This window comes from Cyphomyrmex costatus, unplaced genomic scaffold (genome assembly GCF_001594065.2).
Source record: "Cyphomyrmex costatus isolate MS0001 unplaced genomic scaffold, Ccosl1.0 scaffold254, whole genome shotgun sequence".
In the NCBI taxonomy this organism is placed as follows: Eukaryota; Metazoa; Arthropoda; class Insecta; order Hymenoptera; family Formicidae; genus Cyphomyrmex; species Cyphomyrmex costatus.
Genome location: NW_017276629.1, coordinates 473,271 through 494,684, shown reverse-complemented (window position 1 = coordinate 494,684; position 21,414 = coordinate 473,271). Strand labels below are relative to the sequence as shown.

At 30.0% G+C, this 21,414-nt stretch overlaps 2 protein-coding genes across 2 annotated transcripts in view; both read left to right on the top strand.

The window, feature by feature from the left end:
* Nca (neurocalcin homolog) overlaps positions 1–21,414 on the top strand; it is a 154,335-nt gene that overhangs the window by 109,589 nt on the left and 23,332 nt on the right. The gene's annotated exons all lie outside the window — the stretch shown is intronic.
* Positions 4,982–21,414, top strand: part of LOC108774482 (neuronal calcium sensor 2) — an 18,784-nt gene continuing 2,351 nt past the window's right edge. The window contains exons 1-3 of the mRNA XM_018540607.1: positions 4,982–5,092; positions 8,557–8,700; positions 17,934–18,062. Coding sequence (XP_018396109.1) covers positions 4,982–5,092; positions 8,557–8,700; positions 17,934–18,062 — 384 coding nt within the window. The remainder of the gene's footprint in view (positions 5,093–8,556; positions 8,701–17,933; positions 18,063–21,414) is intronic.

Here is a 21,414-nt window from a genome sequence, read left to right as displayed (position 1 = left end):
ATAATAATACTATTACGGAAAGCTCTTAGCTCCATAATATTGATCATAAAATAAATTGAAGCGTTTACTTTTATTACCTTTATTAAATTTCCCTAATAATAGCTATAAAATAAGTTGAAGAATCTCTTATTATAGAAAGATGTAATAATGTTACGTGGGGTTGCAATATTTTTAGTGTATTTTAATAACAAAAATTTTTGTAATAAAATTAAATTACACATAAGAATTTTTTTAATAAAAAGTTTTGTCGTTGTACTGCGCATTAAAACAATTTGCAAAATTTTAATAAAAATTTGCTTTAGATTGAAGCATAGTCAATCACTTCCCTTTTATTATCTCCCTTTATAATAGAGAAGTTAATAGAATAATTATCATAATGAACGACTTCCTAATTATAATGGTTGACGATTATCATATTCGAGTACCGTGGGGTAACTGCATTCGCGACTTTACAGTTCCATTTTTTAAATACACTATCGTTGAAGTACTTGAAGCACTATCATTGAAATTTACTCTTAATGATGTCTTTAAGAACAATCAACTGTGAGGTCAAATATGTTAATTTTTTAGTAACAATCTTACTTAATTGCCGAGTTCACCAACAGCAAACGTAACAAGAAGGTACAATAAGAAGCAGATTTATTAGCAATTGTAATCTCTTTGCCATTCTGAACTCCCGCACTAGCTTCTTTCCCTCGCATCGTTATCCGTTACTCTTAAGAAATAGTATTGCGCAAAGTAAAAATGTTAACTTTTTAATTTTAACTTTATTTTAAATATTAATGAGATGTGAATTATATCGTATTAAGTTGGGACAAAAGTTCGTAGCGTTATTTCATTTGTATTATGTCTCTCTATATGCTTTTTAAAAAAATCAACAATTGTAATATTCGATAAAGTAAAGTTTTAATTTTAAGAATTTATTTTTTTATTTGCATGAGTGATTTTTAACGGAGTTAAAATAATAATGAATAATCGAAGCCAAAATGTACTACTTTTATTTAATCCACGACAACTCATTAACAAAAAAACTTGAGAAACAATAAAAAACAGTTTTGTAGGGAAAACTTTAAGCTTTAAAATTAGAAAATTGCAAATTTTTGCAATTGTTCTTTGTGTGTGTGCTCGTAATTTTCTATATATAAAAATTTCCAAATTTATAAAAACTCAAAAAGTAATAGCTTTTTAAAAGTAAAGATCTAAAAGTAGCTTTAAAACCCTTTTTTTTTAATTTAAATTATATTTAAAATTATTCATTAATAAAGTTACAGCTTAAATTGTAAAGTTTGTAACGCTATAAGCTTCGTTCCAATCCAATAAAAGTATCGATATACCTATACTTAATGTACTTTTTCTTCTGCAAATTTTCATTTATTCGATTTAATTAATTCGTTTATTGAACAATAATTAGATAAAAGGACCAATAGGAATTGGATGTGCAGGGTTTTATTTTGTAATATAAATTAATGAAACAAAATTTATTTTTAACTTATAAGTTTAACCATTTCAGCTTGATTTTCATTTATCCAAGTTTCGAAAGATAGAATTCTTAAAGCATAAATGTAAAGAAGATGCATTGGCAACTATTATATAATCTTAGCCTCGCATTTAGAGTACGATCGATAAATTTCTTCTGACGAGATTCGTCGGTTTCTCCTCGTCATTAAAACTTGCAGCAAGAACGAAACCTTACTGCAGCGATTAATGTACAGTGAATGTGTACCTAATATCTCTTAGTAATAGTTTAAGACGTTCGCCAAGATGGAGAGAGGGAAAAAGAGCAAGAGAAGGAAGGGGAGAAAAACTTGAAGCATATAATTTCTTCTCGCGCGAGAACTTTAGAGTTTGCGAATGTGGCGCATTAACTCAAGTGGTGGTTTGCCGTGGAATAATCGACGACTACCGAAACTCGAGCACGTATACACGTGGCAGCCCCGTTAATCTTCATCCGTGCCCTTAATCTCGTAAATAGCTGGGGCGCGACTTTGTTGGCGTTCGGCCGGCGCCACCGCGAAACGCGTCAGCGTTAATTACATTTGTGTTTCACATTTCACACGAATAACGCGGAGGCGCACACTTTTGTTACTTAACGCGCGACACCGACTTAACGCGACATTATATCGTTAGGTACCGGCCATTAAATCGGTCAAGCACGAACAATCATCGTTCTCAAGCCGGTCACGATCGCGGTCATTTCCTCCTCGTCGAAACGATCCTTTCGGCCCACCCTTTCCATCTTCGTTTCAATGAGAAACGAGTGAGTCTCACAATTCCAGCCGCGTATCGACCAAAGCTCATTACGACATTACTCGTGCGTCAACGTCGGCATAATGATTAATTCTTTCTTTGCTATCGTGGTATACAAGTTATCTGCATAGATATTACACAAAAGGGATCAAGGTCATTGAAAACATTCTGTTATCTACTTACACTATTTTAAGAAATTAATTTGGAGATTGTTTAATTTTCTTAAATTTTTAAGTATTAATTAACTACAATAATTTATATTATGTATTTTAGGACTTGTTAACTATATGTATATTCTTAAACTTAGGCACTAATTAACTGTACCTATATTTTTTAATGGAATTTTAGTATAATAGTAATTATTTTTTATTTTTTTACAATATTTGTGTATTTTGCGTATTCGATAAATTTAACACAATATGTACACGATGTTGACCTCTGAAATTTTTTTTGCTTGCTTATTAAATTTAATATATTATTTCATGATAAAAATTACGTGAGAGATTTTTAGTAAATACTTTACATCAGTAAAATATTACAATTTTACATTTTTTAACATTTGAAATTACTTTTTACCTAGTTTTAATTTATAATTAATTTTGCGGTTATAATTTATTATTTATGCTGTTTTAATCATGTTTAATTACCTATATATATATATATATCTTTATTGGAAATAGATCGAGATAACCTACACGGAATGTCGCTGTAAGTGACTCATAAATTTTCAATCATAAGTAAATGTGTGAAACAAAATAATGTTATTAACAAAGGAAAATAATAGAATTAATAAATTATATTCAGAAAAAATATATATATTTTTGTATTTATTTTAAAATCAATTATGTATTTTAGAATATGTATGCTAAAAAATATATTAGTCAAATAGATGAAATAAGTATGAGTAACAATAACTACTAAATAATTAGAAAAGTATTTGCCATCAAACAATTATTGTAAAACAAATAATGCTAGGTATTATAATAAATATATTGATATAAGTTTTATATTAGGTGTAGTAAAAAGAAATCCATTATTTTTCCAATAAATTTCATGCAAAAATAATGGATTTCTTTTTAATACACCTAATATGATGTATCAATTCTTATAGTCACTCTCTTGTAATACGAAAGCGATTAAGTCTAATCCCCCAAGAATTACTAAAAGCTTGTTTGTCCTTTCTAATTAGTACACGTATATCTATGACTATGACGTACGTCGTCGTCATTCCAATCACGTGTTCGGTTTCGATATCCTACCATTTATGGCAACATTACGACAACGAATTTCGGTCGAGAGTGCAACCGACGAGCGTGCGTTGCGTGCATTATGTGCATGCAATATACGGCGCACTGTGATACACGACATCGAAAATTACGTACGGTCTCTTACCACGTAACAGGCAAGAACTTCCGTGTAGCCGTTATCAAGATCGCTTGGCTTTATATCGCAAAGTTGCTGGACCAAGGTATCAATTATATGTATTTTTCGCGAAATCTTGCAAGAAATCTGCTAGTCGGGAACATTGTGTTCACATCGTCCTGTATTATAGACAAAAATAAAGTTTTAATACTTGGTTTCTGTTTTCCTGAGAAAATTAGGAATTCATTTTGCAATGTTAATATTCCTGTTCTATTTTTGTCTTCTGGAAAATGACGATAAATTAATTTGTTTCTCCTTGAAAAAAAATTAAAGCGTTAAAATTCCATTTTGCTTAAGAATAAAAGGCGGAAATAATGAAAACAGTACTCATTAAAGAGTAAATGCAATTGTGATGAATATTTTCTCATTAATCCTGTAATTAGAAACGTAGAAATTTATATATGTTGATCTCTCGTGAAAAATATTTTAGTATCTTAATAATTTATTATTATTTCCATTTAAATATTATTATATAAAATTCTTAACTGCATTAATTTAACTTTTTTATACACAATGATCAAGAAATAACAAAATTAAATCTATAACATTTGAAATTAGTAGGCACTGTTTTCATAATAAGTGCTTATACTTATTAAAGCGCTGTTTGAAAAAGTTTAATTTCATAATATTATAATAGTTTCTACAATACTTCATACATAACTTCATTATTGAATTCATTTAACAAATAATATTTGTACTAAATTTCCTACTGTAATGTTAAAATTATTAAGACTTTATGATAATATTGTCTACGAATGTATTATACTTATATGTACTACTTAGTAATACTTAATAAATTAAACGAAATTTTATAAAGTTTTTTGCAAAGAGATCAATAATATTGACTGTTATGATGAAGTATGCAAATACCTTTCTCTGTAAAATATTATATATTATATAGAATAGAATGTGATAAAGTTAGAGGAAGGGGGGGGAGTAGAAGACACCCAATTGCATACTAATATTGTTTTACGACTTTATAATTTGTTTAATGCTGCTAATATAAATGGACTGACATTAAGTCGAAATCACTAATCCAGACATACAATCTAAGATTAGAACTGCACATCGGGATGGAAAAATATGAGACTTCACTTCTTCAAATACGGAACAAAATGACACTAGATAATTCCTATCTGTAAAAATTAATCGTCTAAATTGATCATCTCATCTATTGCTTTTTCTAGAAATTAATTTAATCCTCTGAATTGTGATTGTTCTATTCAGTGCGATGAAAAGTGTTTCTAAAAACTGCTATCAAAAATTACGTTTGTTCTTACGAAATGTTCTATTGATTGTTGCAGATATCAAAATGGGTTGTTTCGGGAGCAAAGACAAGTTGAGCAAAGAAGATATGGACTTCCTCAAATCGCATACGCGATATGATGAAGCGACTATAAAGGAATGGTACAAAGGTTTTAAAGTAAGTATCGAAGAGGTTATTGGATATTACATTATAGATCAAGATTTATATCGAAATTACTATAAATGTGCAATCCTTCTGATTTCATACATTTCATAGCGACCTCAGTTTCGTTCCGTATATTCTCACTGTAATCGCATACTTTTCTTGTGATATATTACGACTGTGACAATAAAAGACGTTTAAACAAATGCTTTGTTGAGAAATGAAAAATTTCGCACAAACTGTATCTCCAGCGTTGAAAGAACAGTTTTCATTTCTATTTCTTGCTGAGAGCTTTATAATATATTTATTTGTATGACCTATAGTTTGAATTCTTTGATCATTTAATATTTTCGTTATTTTTCTGCGTAATAACGAGCACGAGATTCATGCGAATACGAGCACGATGAAAAGGTCTAGACAAGTTTGCTGCAGAAAATAAACAATTTGACGTTTATACTGCAAATATAATTTTTGTCTACAAATTTTTTTAATGTTGAATTTTAAAATAGTTCTCACATGATGAATGAATTATGTGACAATTTCATTATTAATAATTCTGCGTAATTATCGATTATTCTTTATTGTTAATTTACCAATTTATTTTTAAATAATTTTTAATCACGTCTTAATATTTAATTTTTCGTTATTATAGATATTTTTATTTAAACGTGCATATGTCATGATAAAATAAAATATTGATGAAAGAAATTTTTTAATTGATTCATTATAAAAATTTTGCAACAAAATATTATGTATAAATGCGCTTCTAAAGCCATAAAGTTTCATTAAAAATAAATGCATACACATAAAGAAGGAGATACAAAAAAGCATATAAACAAATCAATCCACCTTCTAAATATTCTGAAAAAAATTGAATGAGAATATCTCGTAATTTTCCAATGATGAAAAAGAGCGATAACTATCATGAATAATGTTAGTTCAGAGTCACAGTACACAAAAATTTATAAATCATTAATTTATGAAAATCTGTATAAATATATGAATAAAATTGATGCAAATTCGTTAATAAATGTTGCCATGTCACATATACATTTGTAACAGTGTCAGTTAGAATCAATATGCAGCCAGTCGTAGTCGCAATTATTTGCCATGTAAAATACGCTGCAATATTTCGCAAATATGCAGGCAAATACGAAATTGTGTTTCTCTTTTCCTCGTAAAGAAGTAAGAAGAATGATTATATAAAGATTTATGGTTATGAAATTTTGTAAGTAATAATTTGCAGTTAAATTAAAACATATATTAGTAAAAAATTTGTTCAACTATAACTTATTCTATCTCGAAAATATAAAACTTAATTGAAGTGTAACAACATTTTACAAACATTTTTAATTTTTAATTTAATGCGTTTTATAAATATAAATTTACAAAGACACGAATATTTATAAATATTTATATTTATAAATATTAATATAAATTTAAATATGAATTTAAGTTTTATACATATAAATACAAAATACTCGATAATGTTATTGTTAATACTATTTGCCCTATTATATTGTAAAATGCTTTGTCAGATTTTGTTAATAATTAAAATGTATGATTAATGTGGCATAATTAACGTTATATCACTGTGATATTTTATCATCCAACATGTTATTTACCTATTGATAAATAGTCACTTGAGAAGCTAATTATCGATGTATGATATATTCATATCTACTCTATAGCAAATATTAATTTATTTCTCACATATTCGACGCGTATAAATAATTCATATTAACGCGATGAGTTTCATAATTTGTGCTTTAAATATTCAATATATTGAGACATGATGTACGTGTGATACAAACTTCATATTTAGTTTATTGGCATATGGATTATTATTAGATTTAATTAGAACGTTATTATCTTATCGCACATTATCTTATTCGCGAAACGCAAATAACATGTCTGTGTATAATTTATAATACAGCATATAATATAAATATTTATTCATTATGTTTATAATTCTATACAATTACAACGCTATCATATCAACATTTGTTGTTTTGTCGCTATGAGCAATTGTCGCAATTTGATGCTAATGTATATTATGTAAAATAACGAATATATAAACTGTTGCACAAATTACAAAAGTCTGTCGAGTCTGAAATTTAAGAGCTAATTAATTTTCAAGTACTAACACATAATGCCAAGTTTATAAATACGTTAGGAAGTATAGCGGTATCATCAACAACATTTCAAACATTCTCGTAAAATACTTAAATCAATCTATATTATGAGAACTCGCTCGAGCTACGACGCAAAATTCATCAAGAACAGGATGTGACGTCTTCGCGGAAGCTAGCGCCGCAGAAAAGTTACTTTCTCGAACAGTTTAAACGGGCGCGAATCCAGAGGAGCTCGTGGTGACTGGACTAATTAAACTGAGCAAAATCGTTATAGCAGACGTTCCGCGATCTCGTACGATTTGCAATGAATCTCGCATGCGACTTCGTTGAGTCTGTGGATTGAAATAAATGAAAACTGATCGCCGCGACTTCGACCTTGGCGAAGAAGCGCCATCGAAGGAGATTGAAAAATATATCGCGCGGAAGCGGCGTCGTTCACTTCTTTTTAAAAATGAGACGAACGGTACTAGATTAAGGCCAATCTGATACGAAGAGAGCGATGACACTTAAACGACGTAATTTTCTTCCCATATCTTGCGCTCAAGCAACAAGACAGATATTTTGCAATCAATAGAATTCACTATGCCGATAAAAGTCTTTAGTTAAATTTAGATTAATTTAGACACGACATAATTTTAGCAAAGTATTTTTATTCAGACCGATTTAATATTGATCTATATTTAATATATCTTACGCTTAAATGTATGAAGAACGTACTGACGCAAATACTCTTCTTACTTGGTACATATAAGTGCTATTTTCGCTGAAGTAAATTTGATTATTACTCAAGATATAATAGCATTTCGAGCAATTTAGTTTCTACGTTATTATGACATGTTTAATTTTTTTAATATATTTTTAAGAACAAGTTTTAATGTATTTTTATAATTTAATGTATTTTTATAAAAGCACATTTTGATAGTTAAATAATAAAAAAATTTAATTATATAAAAAGTGCAGTAAAGAATTGCGAAAATATCATGCAGAAGATAATTAACGAAGTGCAATCGAAATTTAACTTGCGTACCAAATGTTACACAACTGTAATTGTCATAATTATATTATTACAGCTAATATAATTATACTATTTTGTTAGATATAATTATATACTTTAGAAATAAAAAAAGTGGAGAGAAAATATACACACACACGCACACATGAAACAAAAAGTATTGCATATTTATAGATATACTAACAATAATCAAAGAGAGAGAAATATAGTTCAATAAATAGGAACAAAGTGAAGTAGTTCAAAATTTTGATTAGAATAGGAACACACATATATATAACATAGAAAATTGTAACTCGAGAATTCACGGTCTTCTGTTCTTTCGAATGTTACAGCAAGACTGTCCTAATGGCAGGTTAACGCCGGCGAAGTTTGTCGACATGTACAAAATGTTCTTCCCGTCCGGTAACGCGGAGGAATTCTGCGATCACGTGTTCCGCACATTCGACATGGACAAGAACGGCTACATCGACTTTAAGGTGAGTCCCGTAAGCTTTTTACGAGACGCGAATTGATACGGATTGCTGTAATGAGGCATGTAATAACTACCGTGCTCTCGACGAATCCTCCAAAAAAAGGTACGTGTCACTCCACGTATACTTGTCGTACAACGATCATTCCACGTGATTAAACATAATCGCGACAAAATCTGCTCGCCTGATTGACTCAAAGAAACGCATTATAGTCGCCGCAATGCTTCCATCGCGAAGAGAAGATTGCACTTTTATGACGTGGAAATATCGTTCGCGTGAATTTAGGTCGACTGGCGAGACAGGGAGTTTGAATATCGGAAATTTATCGGGAACTGCGATCTATATACATTGAGAAGAAAACGATTGGTCAACAACGTGTAAAGACGGTAAAATGATGTGCTAAGACAGAAAAGATTTTTATCTTGGCACAGAAGCGCGCAAAGGAACGTGAGTGTTACATCCGATTATACGCTCGACAAATGCGGCGACATAAATCTTTTCTGAGACTTCAGATCGCGTATTCTTTCCCGGTGTTATTCATGATTGCGAATTTATGTTCTTTATAATCCACGTAAGTCGTAATGTATTATTCATACGACGCGATGTAAGTATTACAGCCAAGCTCTCCGTCACTTTTCGTGATCCCTTCTCGCTCTGTAGCTTCGTAACTGCCTTGACTTAACTCGAAATCCTTCGAGAGAAGTGTCTCACGTCACACATGGTTTCCGTTTGTAAGCAAAGCGAGCGAATATCCTCGAGACCACCATCTCGGTGTGCAGATCGGTAATATAATATAGTTCGCCAAAGGTGCGACGAGTCACGTTTGCCTGTCGGCGAATATGTAGCTATTTGACATCTGACCCGAATACGCCAGATAAAACCCCAAGCTTTGTCGAACGGTCGTGCTTTGTAAGGTGATCTCGCATCGCGTCGCTGATCAAAGTCATTCTAGAGCAGCTACATAATTCACCGTAGAAAGGCATTCTTCGGATGTAAACGACGCACTATTTTTTTCAACCACCTTACCATGTCAAGAATCATCTTGTCTCGTTCTTATCTATCTCCTCGCTGTACCGTGTTTCCAATCTTCAAAAAAGTGTCACTGTTGCGCTCAACTGTTGCGCAGCGGATCTGTGAGCACTCGTTGCTATTGAATGATCTAAAAGAATACACCAATAGCATTAAGCTCACGGATCCGCTCCGATGAAAAGCAGAGAAAAGTGTAACATTACAAACTTTATTGAATTGATATCTATGTAGTTATATATAAAAGGATTTAAAAAAAATAACAATTATATTTATTCTTATATATTATCGTAACAATTACATTGAAAGAAAATATCGCGATATTACACATTATAGTCATTTTCTTTCCTAATATGAGAAGAAATAAAATAAATAAAAGAAGAAATAAACGAGAGAGAAAATTATTCTCATAATGAAATGGTGTTGGAAATTCTACATTATGTATTTGGATTGATATAACGAATAAATTAAAAATCTTAATATAATATTCTGTGTAATAATTGCACATACTGCGATTAGTTTCATTCACATTGCATTAATATTATTGTAATATCAAAAAGTAATATGATGATACGTAATATTGTTTATTTTATTTTATGGATCGTATTAACGAAAAAACGTTAAGAGTTATATTACACTAGATTTTGATAAAAATTTAATCAGAGATATTAAATGAAGACACCGAAGTGTTTTATAAATTTCAAGTCAATATATTGTATAAAATTCCATTTTCTTTATTATTGCGACTTATCATGCGTTTCTTCTAACAAAATAATTGTGGGGCAAGCTAACTTCAAAATGTCTTTTATGCGAGCTTTCATATTAACGTGTAAATTACTCATTCATCTAAATCAAGACTTTGTCTATAAATATTCTGTTAAGCTTACATAAATTATTTACGTCTTATTTTATCGAAAAGTTCTATCATAACATAATATTCTGTGTAACATTTAACGATATAGTGTAATTATACACCGCTTGATAGTATTTCAATAATAAAAATTTTATGAAAAATTATTATTTCACATTTCAATATTGAATATTATGAGAATTAGTTTTTAATTTAAAGTTCTGCAGAAATATATAAAATCTTTTTGTAATTAATCGAAGTATGAAGTTATTTATTCACAAATTATTAATTGTAAATGAAATACTGAGAAATAATTTCTTATCAGTTATTAAAGATCCATGATTTATTAAAACTAACTGAAATATAAAATTTGATATTACTTGAAACTAATGAAAATACTAAGTTTATTATCTATTTACATTTCTAAGGCTTAATTTACGAAAATTATGAAAATATTAAATTACCATAGTTCGCTTCTATTGTAAACTTTTTGAATGAAAAACAGACATCTGCTTCCAATTCTCTCATTAAAATTCGAATGCAAATAGTAGAGAAGAGACAGAGAGACTCTATATATTTGACATAAATTATTCAAAATGGGAATACGTAGAACGATTATAATTTTCCAAATCATATATTTTATTACGTACGAACATATAATTAGAATTGCTTTATATGAAACATTGCCAAAGTAACAACAGGCTGTATACAATAAATCATTGTTTATTATCTCAGAAGTGATATTGAACATGCTAAAACAAACCAATCTATGTTCCAAATCGCAAATATATACTAACTTTGTCCAAGCAGTCCATCGACGCGAACGTTTAATACCCGGCGAGTTGTATAGATGCAATCTGCCTCGCGCCTGTATCTCGTGATCGTGCAACACTTAAGAAATTTCACGTTGAGATGGCAAAGTTTCGCCGGAGTTTCACCGATATGTAAGCTCTATTGTAACTTCATTGCGAGCCGAAGTTCTATTTATGTGCAGCATATACTCGTAAGCTCTAAACGATTATTATTCGGATATTGAGTAAACCTGCGATGAAACGTGATTTCTCGCGCAATTGCATTGTGTAGCTTCAAATATATCGCAACATTCGAATAATATCGGTGAAAGTATAAACATTCGCAACCCTCAGCGTGAGCTGAAAATATGCGAGCTTTATCAATAAGCCGAGACACTCGAGTTAAACATTAGTAGCTCGTATTCAATTCCTGTTATCGTGTCGAGACGAATAGTTATCTACATATATATAATAATATAAAAATCCGCTTTTTCTTTTGTGAACTTTCTTCTTCTCCCATCATGTTCCCTGTAGATATAATAACATCAGATTCCTTGTTACCTCTTTTCTGCGGGGAAAATCCGACAAGTCGTCTGGATTTGACTCTCACGATATTGCCTAAATGGGAAGAATGTCCTTTCATAGTATAATGTCTCCTAGAATGTCGTCGATAATAATAGCAGCTATAATAAGCTATGAAATTCATGGAAAGAATGTATATCTCTTTCAGAGGGAGAAACTTTATAAGCGTTGTTCGATGTTATGAAGTTGACTGTGATGAATTTAAACTGAAAATCAGTTTCTTATTATCTTATTTATTAATTGTAGGTATTTTTATTAAATGATGGTATAACAAATACACGATATCTTATTTAAATAATGTAAGCCTACAAGATTGTCTTTATAATTTTCTTAGAGAAGTGTATACAACTTAAATACTTGCATAAGCCTCACAAATATGTATATACAATATAATACATACATATATTTTTTTTGTTTTTAAAATAATCGAAAATATTTTGTATTGTTCAATGACAAACTTTTTCTAATTAAACTTTAGCTACTTTCGCAGAGAGAGAGAGAGAGAGAGAAAGAGAGAGAGGGGGGGGGAGGAGAGAGAGAGAGTAATGAACTAATTCAAGCAGTTTGCACATTGAAAAGCCATTAGAGATTTAGCTAGAACTTCCGGCAATTTAAACTTATTTCCCGAACAATTCCGACGGAACGGTGATAAATGACGGACGGGTCAGCTATTTCAGCATTCTTGCAACTTTTCTTATTTAGGAGGAACTCAGATTCCGTTTACATTTATCGTCTTTCCTTTGGACAGATCTGAAATCTCGGGAATCGAAAACAGCTCATTCTGCATAAACAGTACTTTGCACTCGCTCAGTGTATCCTAATATATTACGAATGACACGACAAATATTCTTCAATGTCAAGACGTTGATATATTCCTCTACTTCTTGGTGAGGGGATTTATTATAAGGCTTTATACGGTGTGTATCTTCTGTATATTTCCGTCGAAAGCTATTCGAACGATATCAAACGATATTAAATGTATGCACAATGTATGGTACGGTAAATGTAAAAAAGATATTTTTCAGTTTTAAATATTGCTTGGCTTTTTGCATTAAAGTATAATCTTTTCAAAAGAAGACGGATTAAATTAATTCATGAATATAATAAATGGTAAAAGAAATATCAAAATTATTCGATATGCGAGATTAAAATTTTGTTTATTTATTATCATTATAAATAATTTAAATTAATATATTATAAGTTAATGTTATTTAAATAAAAAATTTCAATTTATTTTACAAGTTATCTTACTTATAAAAAATGTGTATTACATATTTTGGACAGGTTTATCGTCTCTTTTGAACTATTGAAACATTTGACATGACAAATTTCGATTATAAGTAAATAAAGTGAACCTATAATATACATTTTATGTATGTATACAAATATGTAATATGTATTTTAATAATAAAACGTAAAAGTTATTCTTTAATAACTTAGTCAAATATCGCTCTTTCGTTACAAACGAACTAATAATGCAGCTTCTCTACTATTTTAGAATTTGTCAAGATTTTGAGAAAAACGCTTCATTCACACTTTCTCTTTAACGGAAACTTTTTGCGCGACGTACCATGTAATTGCATTGTTGCACTCGGACGCACCATTTAGGACTGAAAGTTAACTCGGTAGACTTCTCTCCAAAGCTTATTTTGAAAGGACATTTTGAGAGCGTGATTCCTAATTTTATCTGGTACATATAAGAAAAGGAAGTAAATTTTATATATATATATATACTATATATAAAATTTACTTCCTTTTCTTATTTGATAACACTTCATATTTATTTTTTCATTATTACTTTACATTTGTAGAAACATACACACAAAGTATATTGTCGATAAAAAATTTAGAACGAATATTTACGAGAGTTTAAGTTTTGCGTTACACATTTCTAGTAGTTTTAAACGATTTTTATCTATTCCATAACTTGATACTGTCATAATTTTATTTGTAAAATTAAAATCGTTAAAAACATTAAAAAAATTTCTTCATAGAACTTTTGGTTTTACATACCGAATACGGTTACATAAAATAAAATGTTCAGGGTGTTCACTTACGTTGTAGTAAAGTAAAAGGCCATACATCACGTTACCCGTGTGCAAAAAAGATGTTTTACAAAAAGCTTTTCTGTACTTTTATATCCGTCCTTGAATCACGAACAGGCTTGACCTTTTCCTTTTTCTTAAAAAGTGTTCGATCGCGATTTTTCTGAGACTACATTTCCATTAGCCTTGGTTACCAGGATCCATTTTGAAAATCTACTTCAGAACATTCGTGTTTAAAGATCCATTTCTCAATGTTTGAAGTTGCTTAGTTCGTTTTGAAATGTACGTCCTTCCCGTATTTTGTACTACATTCTTGTTCACTCGTTTTTACTTTGCACGACGAAACATTGCTTCAAACTTTTAACAGCCAAGTGTTGAAAGCATAAAGTTTACAGAACATAACTGCGGAAATAATAATATGTACGGATCGTAGTTTATATAATTTAAGAACGGTAAATATAAAAATTAAATGGCATTCTTATTTCTACAAGCAAGAGTAGGTTTCATGCTTTTTAATCGACGTATTTAAAAAAATGTTTTTATTTAATTCTTGTACAGTGATGAATTCTTTGTGTGTATACTTGCAATACATATATATTTACAATTCGCGTGAGAAAATTGTAGATTAAAAGATATAAATTATTCGCATTCAATGGGCAAATCATATCAGTGAATCTCTCAGTATATATGCAACTCAATTGTATATAAATATATATAATGTATAGATATATGGTATATACATACGTCACACAATTATATACATATACAGTTAAATTTATTACTTGCATTTTGTATTATAATTCTAATGGCACACAAAACGTGGATGATCCGCGATAGTCGGGAAAAACTTTAACATTACACGATTTTTGTGATTAAAAACATAATTAAATAGATAAAAATTAAAATAAGTCTGTGAAAGAAAGCCTGTATGTTTTTTTAAAACACATTCTGTATAGTTATTCTTTGACAATTATATCATCTTCGAGATTAGATGCTTGTTTTCAAGACAGTAAAAATGCAGTCAAAGGAGAATTCACAGTCAAAGAACCGTTTTACCTCAATTAAAGACCGTAGAATGCGTTTGTGCTTCAGGTTGCTTCAAATAACAAACAGGAAATACAATATATATCTTGGATTTTCTCCGTACTTTGAAGAAATTGCATTCCGTAGGATTGATAAATAAATAAAAACATAAAAGAAAATCTTTTAACAGTGTCTGTGTCTCACTATTAAGCATTTAGGTATAACTCTGTTTAAGATTATAAATTTTATAAAAGATTTTATTGGAATGAGATATAAGATTTTGTTATACATATGTCTAAATATATGTACATATTTTTGTTTTTTATTTTACAAGAAATTATTTATATATATAGTAATTAATTCAAAACTATATTCAAACTACAATTATTTTAACGTCCAAAACTTTTTAATTAAATGTTTTCGATCCTCATTATTCATTTTTGAAATAAATACAAAAAAAGTTCCATATTAAAGGGTTGCATGAATTTATTATTACGAGTTATATATTATTATGAGTTTCATAATAAATTTAATATATAAACTAAAGTAGCGTGTAACAAATCAAATTAATAATTGCCGGAAATTGTGCGACTCACGTTTTTTCGACTTCCTTAACTTTTGTAGAGATCCCTGAGCAAAGTAATGTAACTTTTTCCATATTCACATCACGCTCTGCCTGAAGCTATATAACTGACTCTGAATAATAAATGTGAAAACTATTGTAATATTAATTTTGAAATAAAATATCAAGTTGTTTAGATACGTTATTATATTTTACAGGAAGTAATTTATGAGATAAAGTTATCATAAATAATTTATGAGCAAGAGAATATTGATGATGCGTTATTTAAATGTTATTAAACTTAACCTATACGTTTAGGAACATATTAATTATGGATAAGCTAATCCTTGTTTCATTTTATTAAGTTGTTTTAAGCGAGAAATCATTTTTTGAGTAATAAAATGATCTTATTTTATAATTATCAGTAATGAAAACATCCACAAATATTATCACTTGACTAATTTGTAGATCACATGTTATGTGGAATATACTGATATAAGATTTTTTTAAGATTTTGAATTACTAAAAAGAAAATTACTTTAAAGTTTAAATTCTATAATCTTTTTTACACGTTACGTGTAATTTCTCAATATACTTACCAAATCCGACACAAATTAATTTTATCAAGACGGTTGATTGCATAATTGCTTTACGTTCTAAGTATAACTGGTTTTAATGTCTACTTTAGGAATACCAATCGCGAGTATCGTTCAGAAAACTTTACCTCAAGGAAATCACTTCGCTCCAATCTCGTATATTCGCCTCGCGTTTATTCTCACGAGCATGGTGTCTGTAAGCCCAGTTAATGGCATCGCAAAGATGTTTTCTCTTCCCAGTATCGGTCGTCGTTTCTTCGGTAATGTCGGAGCTGTTCCATGGGTTCTTCCGCGAGCTTCGCGGGTAAGCTGCATCTGAAATAAGTGTGAGCCTAAGGCTGGTTTCAGATGGGAAATGGTCTGCTCCTTTTTCCACTTTCTTTCTCTTTCTCTTTTTCTCTGAGGTCAATACGAGAAGTGACACTTCAGAGGTCAGGAAGAGCAAAGAGCCAGCTCGCCCTCCGTTCACCCTCTCTCCTATAAAGCCCTCGTCTCGTTTGTCTACCTCGGGCGGCAGGTGACCCAGTTCTGCTGGAACGTACTGGCTCTCTAACAACTCGGTAGTACTCGAAAGGTATCGGCCTGGGGCGAGAATACCCGCGTGGATTCGACCGGACATATTCGTCCGACACGATCACAGCCGCCATTGTAACGCCGTATCACGATCGCGAGCTTTTACGCTTACGCGATTTTGGCTCAGTAATACGCAACGGAGACATGACGCTCGTAAAGGAAGCCATAATTTCAAGACGGTATATTCGCTGATAAAGCAAAATGACAATCGATAACAAACTGGAACATCAAGAATATTATTGGTGAGAAGATATGCAAGACAATTCACTTTCACTATTTATATAAAATGTCCAGAAAAATCTTCCATAAAATCTCGCTGTGTTATTATTACAGAATATTATATAGAATTATTATTATTAGAGAATATTATACAGAATATTATACAGAATATTATATAGAATTTTATTACATAATAATTTAAAAGATGCATAATAAAAAATTAAATAAAGAAGAATTTAATTAACAAATTAAACACGTATCAGTTGCATTTTTTAAGAAAACTCAGAGAGTTCTTAGAAAATGACCGGTTTAAAGAACTTTTTAATTTTTTTCAATATTAAAATATTAACACTTTCTTCAGATTTTATGTCTTTTTTGTTTCTCGGAAATATAACAATAGATTTCTCGAGAAAGAATCAAAATTTTATGTAATGCAAAATTCGTATTTTATAATAGATCATGTAATTTTAGTACTTTTTTAAATTTAATATTCTCTTAAGCAGCTCTTTTCTATAATTTTTTTACAATTAAATTAGCGGTAAGAAAAAATTAAGGAAAAACGAAATAGGTATCCAGAAGAATGTTTTTTCATTTTAATTTCTAAAAAATTGAAAATATCTGGAGAATTACGAAATTACTTTTTATTATTTGAATAGACTTTTTACAATGAATTTTAACATTTTTTAATCGCTCAACCGACTTACCTTTGATGTTAAGACCCTCTTAGCCGATTTCTTCTCGAATCGTTGTATTTCAAGTAGATAAATATTTTCCAGGGCTTCAGTAAAGCTGCTTGAATTATGGCATCTCGAAGCCGGTTCTCCCTTCAATGCGTATCATAGCTACACCTTGGAAAATAGATTTTCGTTTCACACAAAAGAGAGATTCCTTTGTAGCGAAGAAATAAAAGTTTTGATATCGCACAGCTGCGACAACTTTACTGATACGAGATACCATCGGCTTTTGTTGTAGGAATTCCTATTGGCGATCGACGTAACGTCCAGCGGCACGCCGGAAGAAAAACTGAAATGGGCGTTCCGCATGTACGACGTTGACGGCAACGGCGTTATCGATATGCAGGAAATGACGAAGATCGTCCAGGTACCGTAACTCATGAAAAATGCATGCGCTTCGATTTATCTCCACTTAGTTGCACTCGACCGCAACTCTTCCGACAGAATACAGAATTTTTTATCACTTGACGTCAGTACTATCGGCATAGTTAATCAATGAGAGAGGAAAAGAGATTCTGATATACTCAACACAATATATTTATATTTTTAAAATGCATGATTATATCATCTCCGCGTCGCAAGTTCATAATTTCACGTTTAATTGTACGTGGCACTCGTGACGTCATTACACTTCTCTCTCGTAATGACTAAGGCTACGTTCCAAAATTCACTGCCAGCGCTGAAAATCTATCGTTTGTGTTACGTATTCTATACATTTCCATCACTGATAGTAAATTTTAGAACATATAGCCTAAGGGAGACTTAATAATGCATATAGTAAAAACACAACACGAATTGAGATTATTTTATCAATATATATTGAACCTTATTTTTTTCCTTTAACGCGAAATATTTAAGATTGTGCGTAATGAGATACAAATAACAATTCTCTATTCTGTCGAATATAAGAAATATTAGTCAATACTAATTTACATAATTAACATGCGATTGCGTGTAATAAATCAACATCGTTTTCCCGTATCTGTCTAGTGCACTTTGGTGCTGTTTTTTTCTCTTTTTTTTTACGACGCATTGAGTGGCGTGTGCAACGAATACGGACGCGCTAATATTTCATGAACTCTTCGTGAGAGAACGGATGTCGATGTAACCGCGCAGCTATTCCACTCGACGGCCATGCTTTTCTCAGAAGCGAGGCTTCGTTAAATACAGCTGTCGCGTCTCATTTTTAAATAAGTAATTAAAGTTTCTGTACCACTCGGTGGTGTAGCGGGCAGTAACGAGACGAATGGAAACTTTGTAACGCGCAACCTATTGCATAATAAATTTCTGCGAAATTGCGGGATCATTCTCCATGCGTGGAGCGAAAGCGCGCTTTAATATTTAAATGGCAGCATGGTCTTCATTGGATTTTAACATTCATTTATTTTGCATTAATGTATAATAATTCTGCAACATATTTTGTAATAATAATTATAAGCACGTATAAAATTACACGTAAAATGGTTCCGTAAATTTAATTAATAATATTGTGAAAGTCACAATTTTGTTGCGCGATTATATCTTTATACATAAGAAAAATATGTCATTTTTTTTTTACAATAAAGTTAATCGTGGCAGAAAATAAAAGGAATTATTATTGTCAAAAGTATAAAGGTGTTCTAAAGACGCAAAATGAACTAATAATATTTTCAACTTTCTGGGGATATATTTTGAGGGAAACTTGGAATTATTTTGCGGAATAAAACCCGAGAATTAGGACACAAAGATAGAATCACGCTTGAGAAGCAAATTATCACATTATATTTAGGTGTGAATCCGAGTGAATAGGGAAACGTGCTTGTATACTAACAGAGCGTGGAAAATCATGATAAAAACATGGTGCCTATATATTATGCTTTATAAAAGTATTATTATATTATAAATTTTATACATTTTAAGTTTCCTATTATTTTTATTTTTTTAAAATCTCTATTCTTATACGAAAAAGATATATCTATATGTTGAAATACCTTTTATTCTATGATAATGTAATTATAATTAACATATTTATGCGCAATGAAATACGAAATAGAATATTTAGTAAACGTTGGATGATTAAAACATAATAATACCGATCTTTCATCAATAAATAAAAATAAGATATGTTTGATTATTGGAATAATTATTGAAATAATTGATACTTTGTACTTTATATCGATATATTATTCATTTAATTACTTAGCGAATTTCTAGTAATGAAGTTTAATTAATGTTAAAATTATATAAATGTTAATATTATACAAAAGTATTAAATATTAATATTTTAACATGTTTAGAGATTTTAAGACAATTATGTCACATTAATTTAAACTTTAAAAATTATGGAAATAAAAAATATCTAAGGTATTTTAAATTTTTTCAAAATTGCATATATCACATTAATATGTAAAAATTTGTGTTTATTCCTAACAAAAAGCTGATTACTTGTCATTATAAAAATGATTATTTCTCTAAATTTGAGTGGAGAAAATTATTTTGAAGAAGATTAAAATGTTTTAATTACGCGATAAAAAGTTTTATCGGAAAATAAGTTTTATTCTTTGTACTTTGAGATACGTTATCGCTTTCGTAAAAAAGCTCATTGAACTGCCTAGCCTGGTCGCGTCCGTTAGGATACTCATCTCCACACTTATTAGAAGTTCGGAACTACCGCGACTTTCACGGAAATTCCGGCAACCGGGGCTTTCCGCGTTCAATGAAAATTAACAATGGAATGTTTGGTGAAACTCTGTGCATCCTTGTTTAGCATTTAACTCGTGAATATCTACAACCGCTGTGTAACTCATTTGACCGTACATTTCATTACACTCTGGGTAACAGTGGTTGTTGTAAATATCTTCACAAGTAAACGCTTCATTGTTTCAAAAATTATTTTAGAGACAATATTTTATACAGAATGATCCTGAAAAAAAAATGGTCAATTTGCCACCATTTCTCTTGTCGTTTTTAGAAAATATGTTTTCTTTCTGATTTAAGAAACTTTTCAAATTGCCCACGTAATATATAATCGCTGAATATAGAAAAATATTTTTTATATGAAAATAGTAGCTTGTTATAATTATTATAATTATTGTATATTAATATTATATAATTTATACACACACAGAGTAGACATTGCCATACATGTTACAAATGTTTATGTTACAACGTATAATTTATATTTGAATTTTCTGTCTCTTTTTAATAATCTGCATATATAGTTTGAAGATTGATTAATTTTTTTTGATAAGTATGTATTATGTAGGAAAAACTAAGAGGATTAATTTTTTGTTTAAATAATTCTGTCCCATCGATGAGTCTACCAATTTACGATAAAAATAATCTTATCTTATATCCAGCTACTGGGTGAGAAAATAATAAATTTCGCGCATTTATCTCTGTCCAAGCAATTTACAGTGGACTAATCGGAAAAAGTACGAAAAGAGATTCTAAATAAAGAATCACTGGTACGCTTTAATGCTTCTAAAAAAAAGTATCTGTATGATAAATTATATTTTCGGAGCAAAATGCGATTTATCATTTACTATTAGTCGAGTTTTACATAATTATAAACGCGTGGATAAGAAAATAATACAATAATAAAAATTGATAAGTTTAAAATAATATTTTAATTTTATCAATTTTTCAGTCAACTGTAGCTAAATACATTATATATTTCATAATAATATTAATAAAATTGCAAGATGCAACGAGTAAAGAGTTTTTTTTGCGTTGCTAAA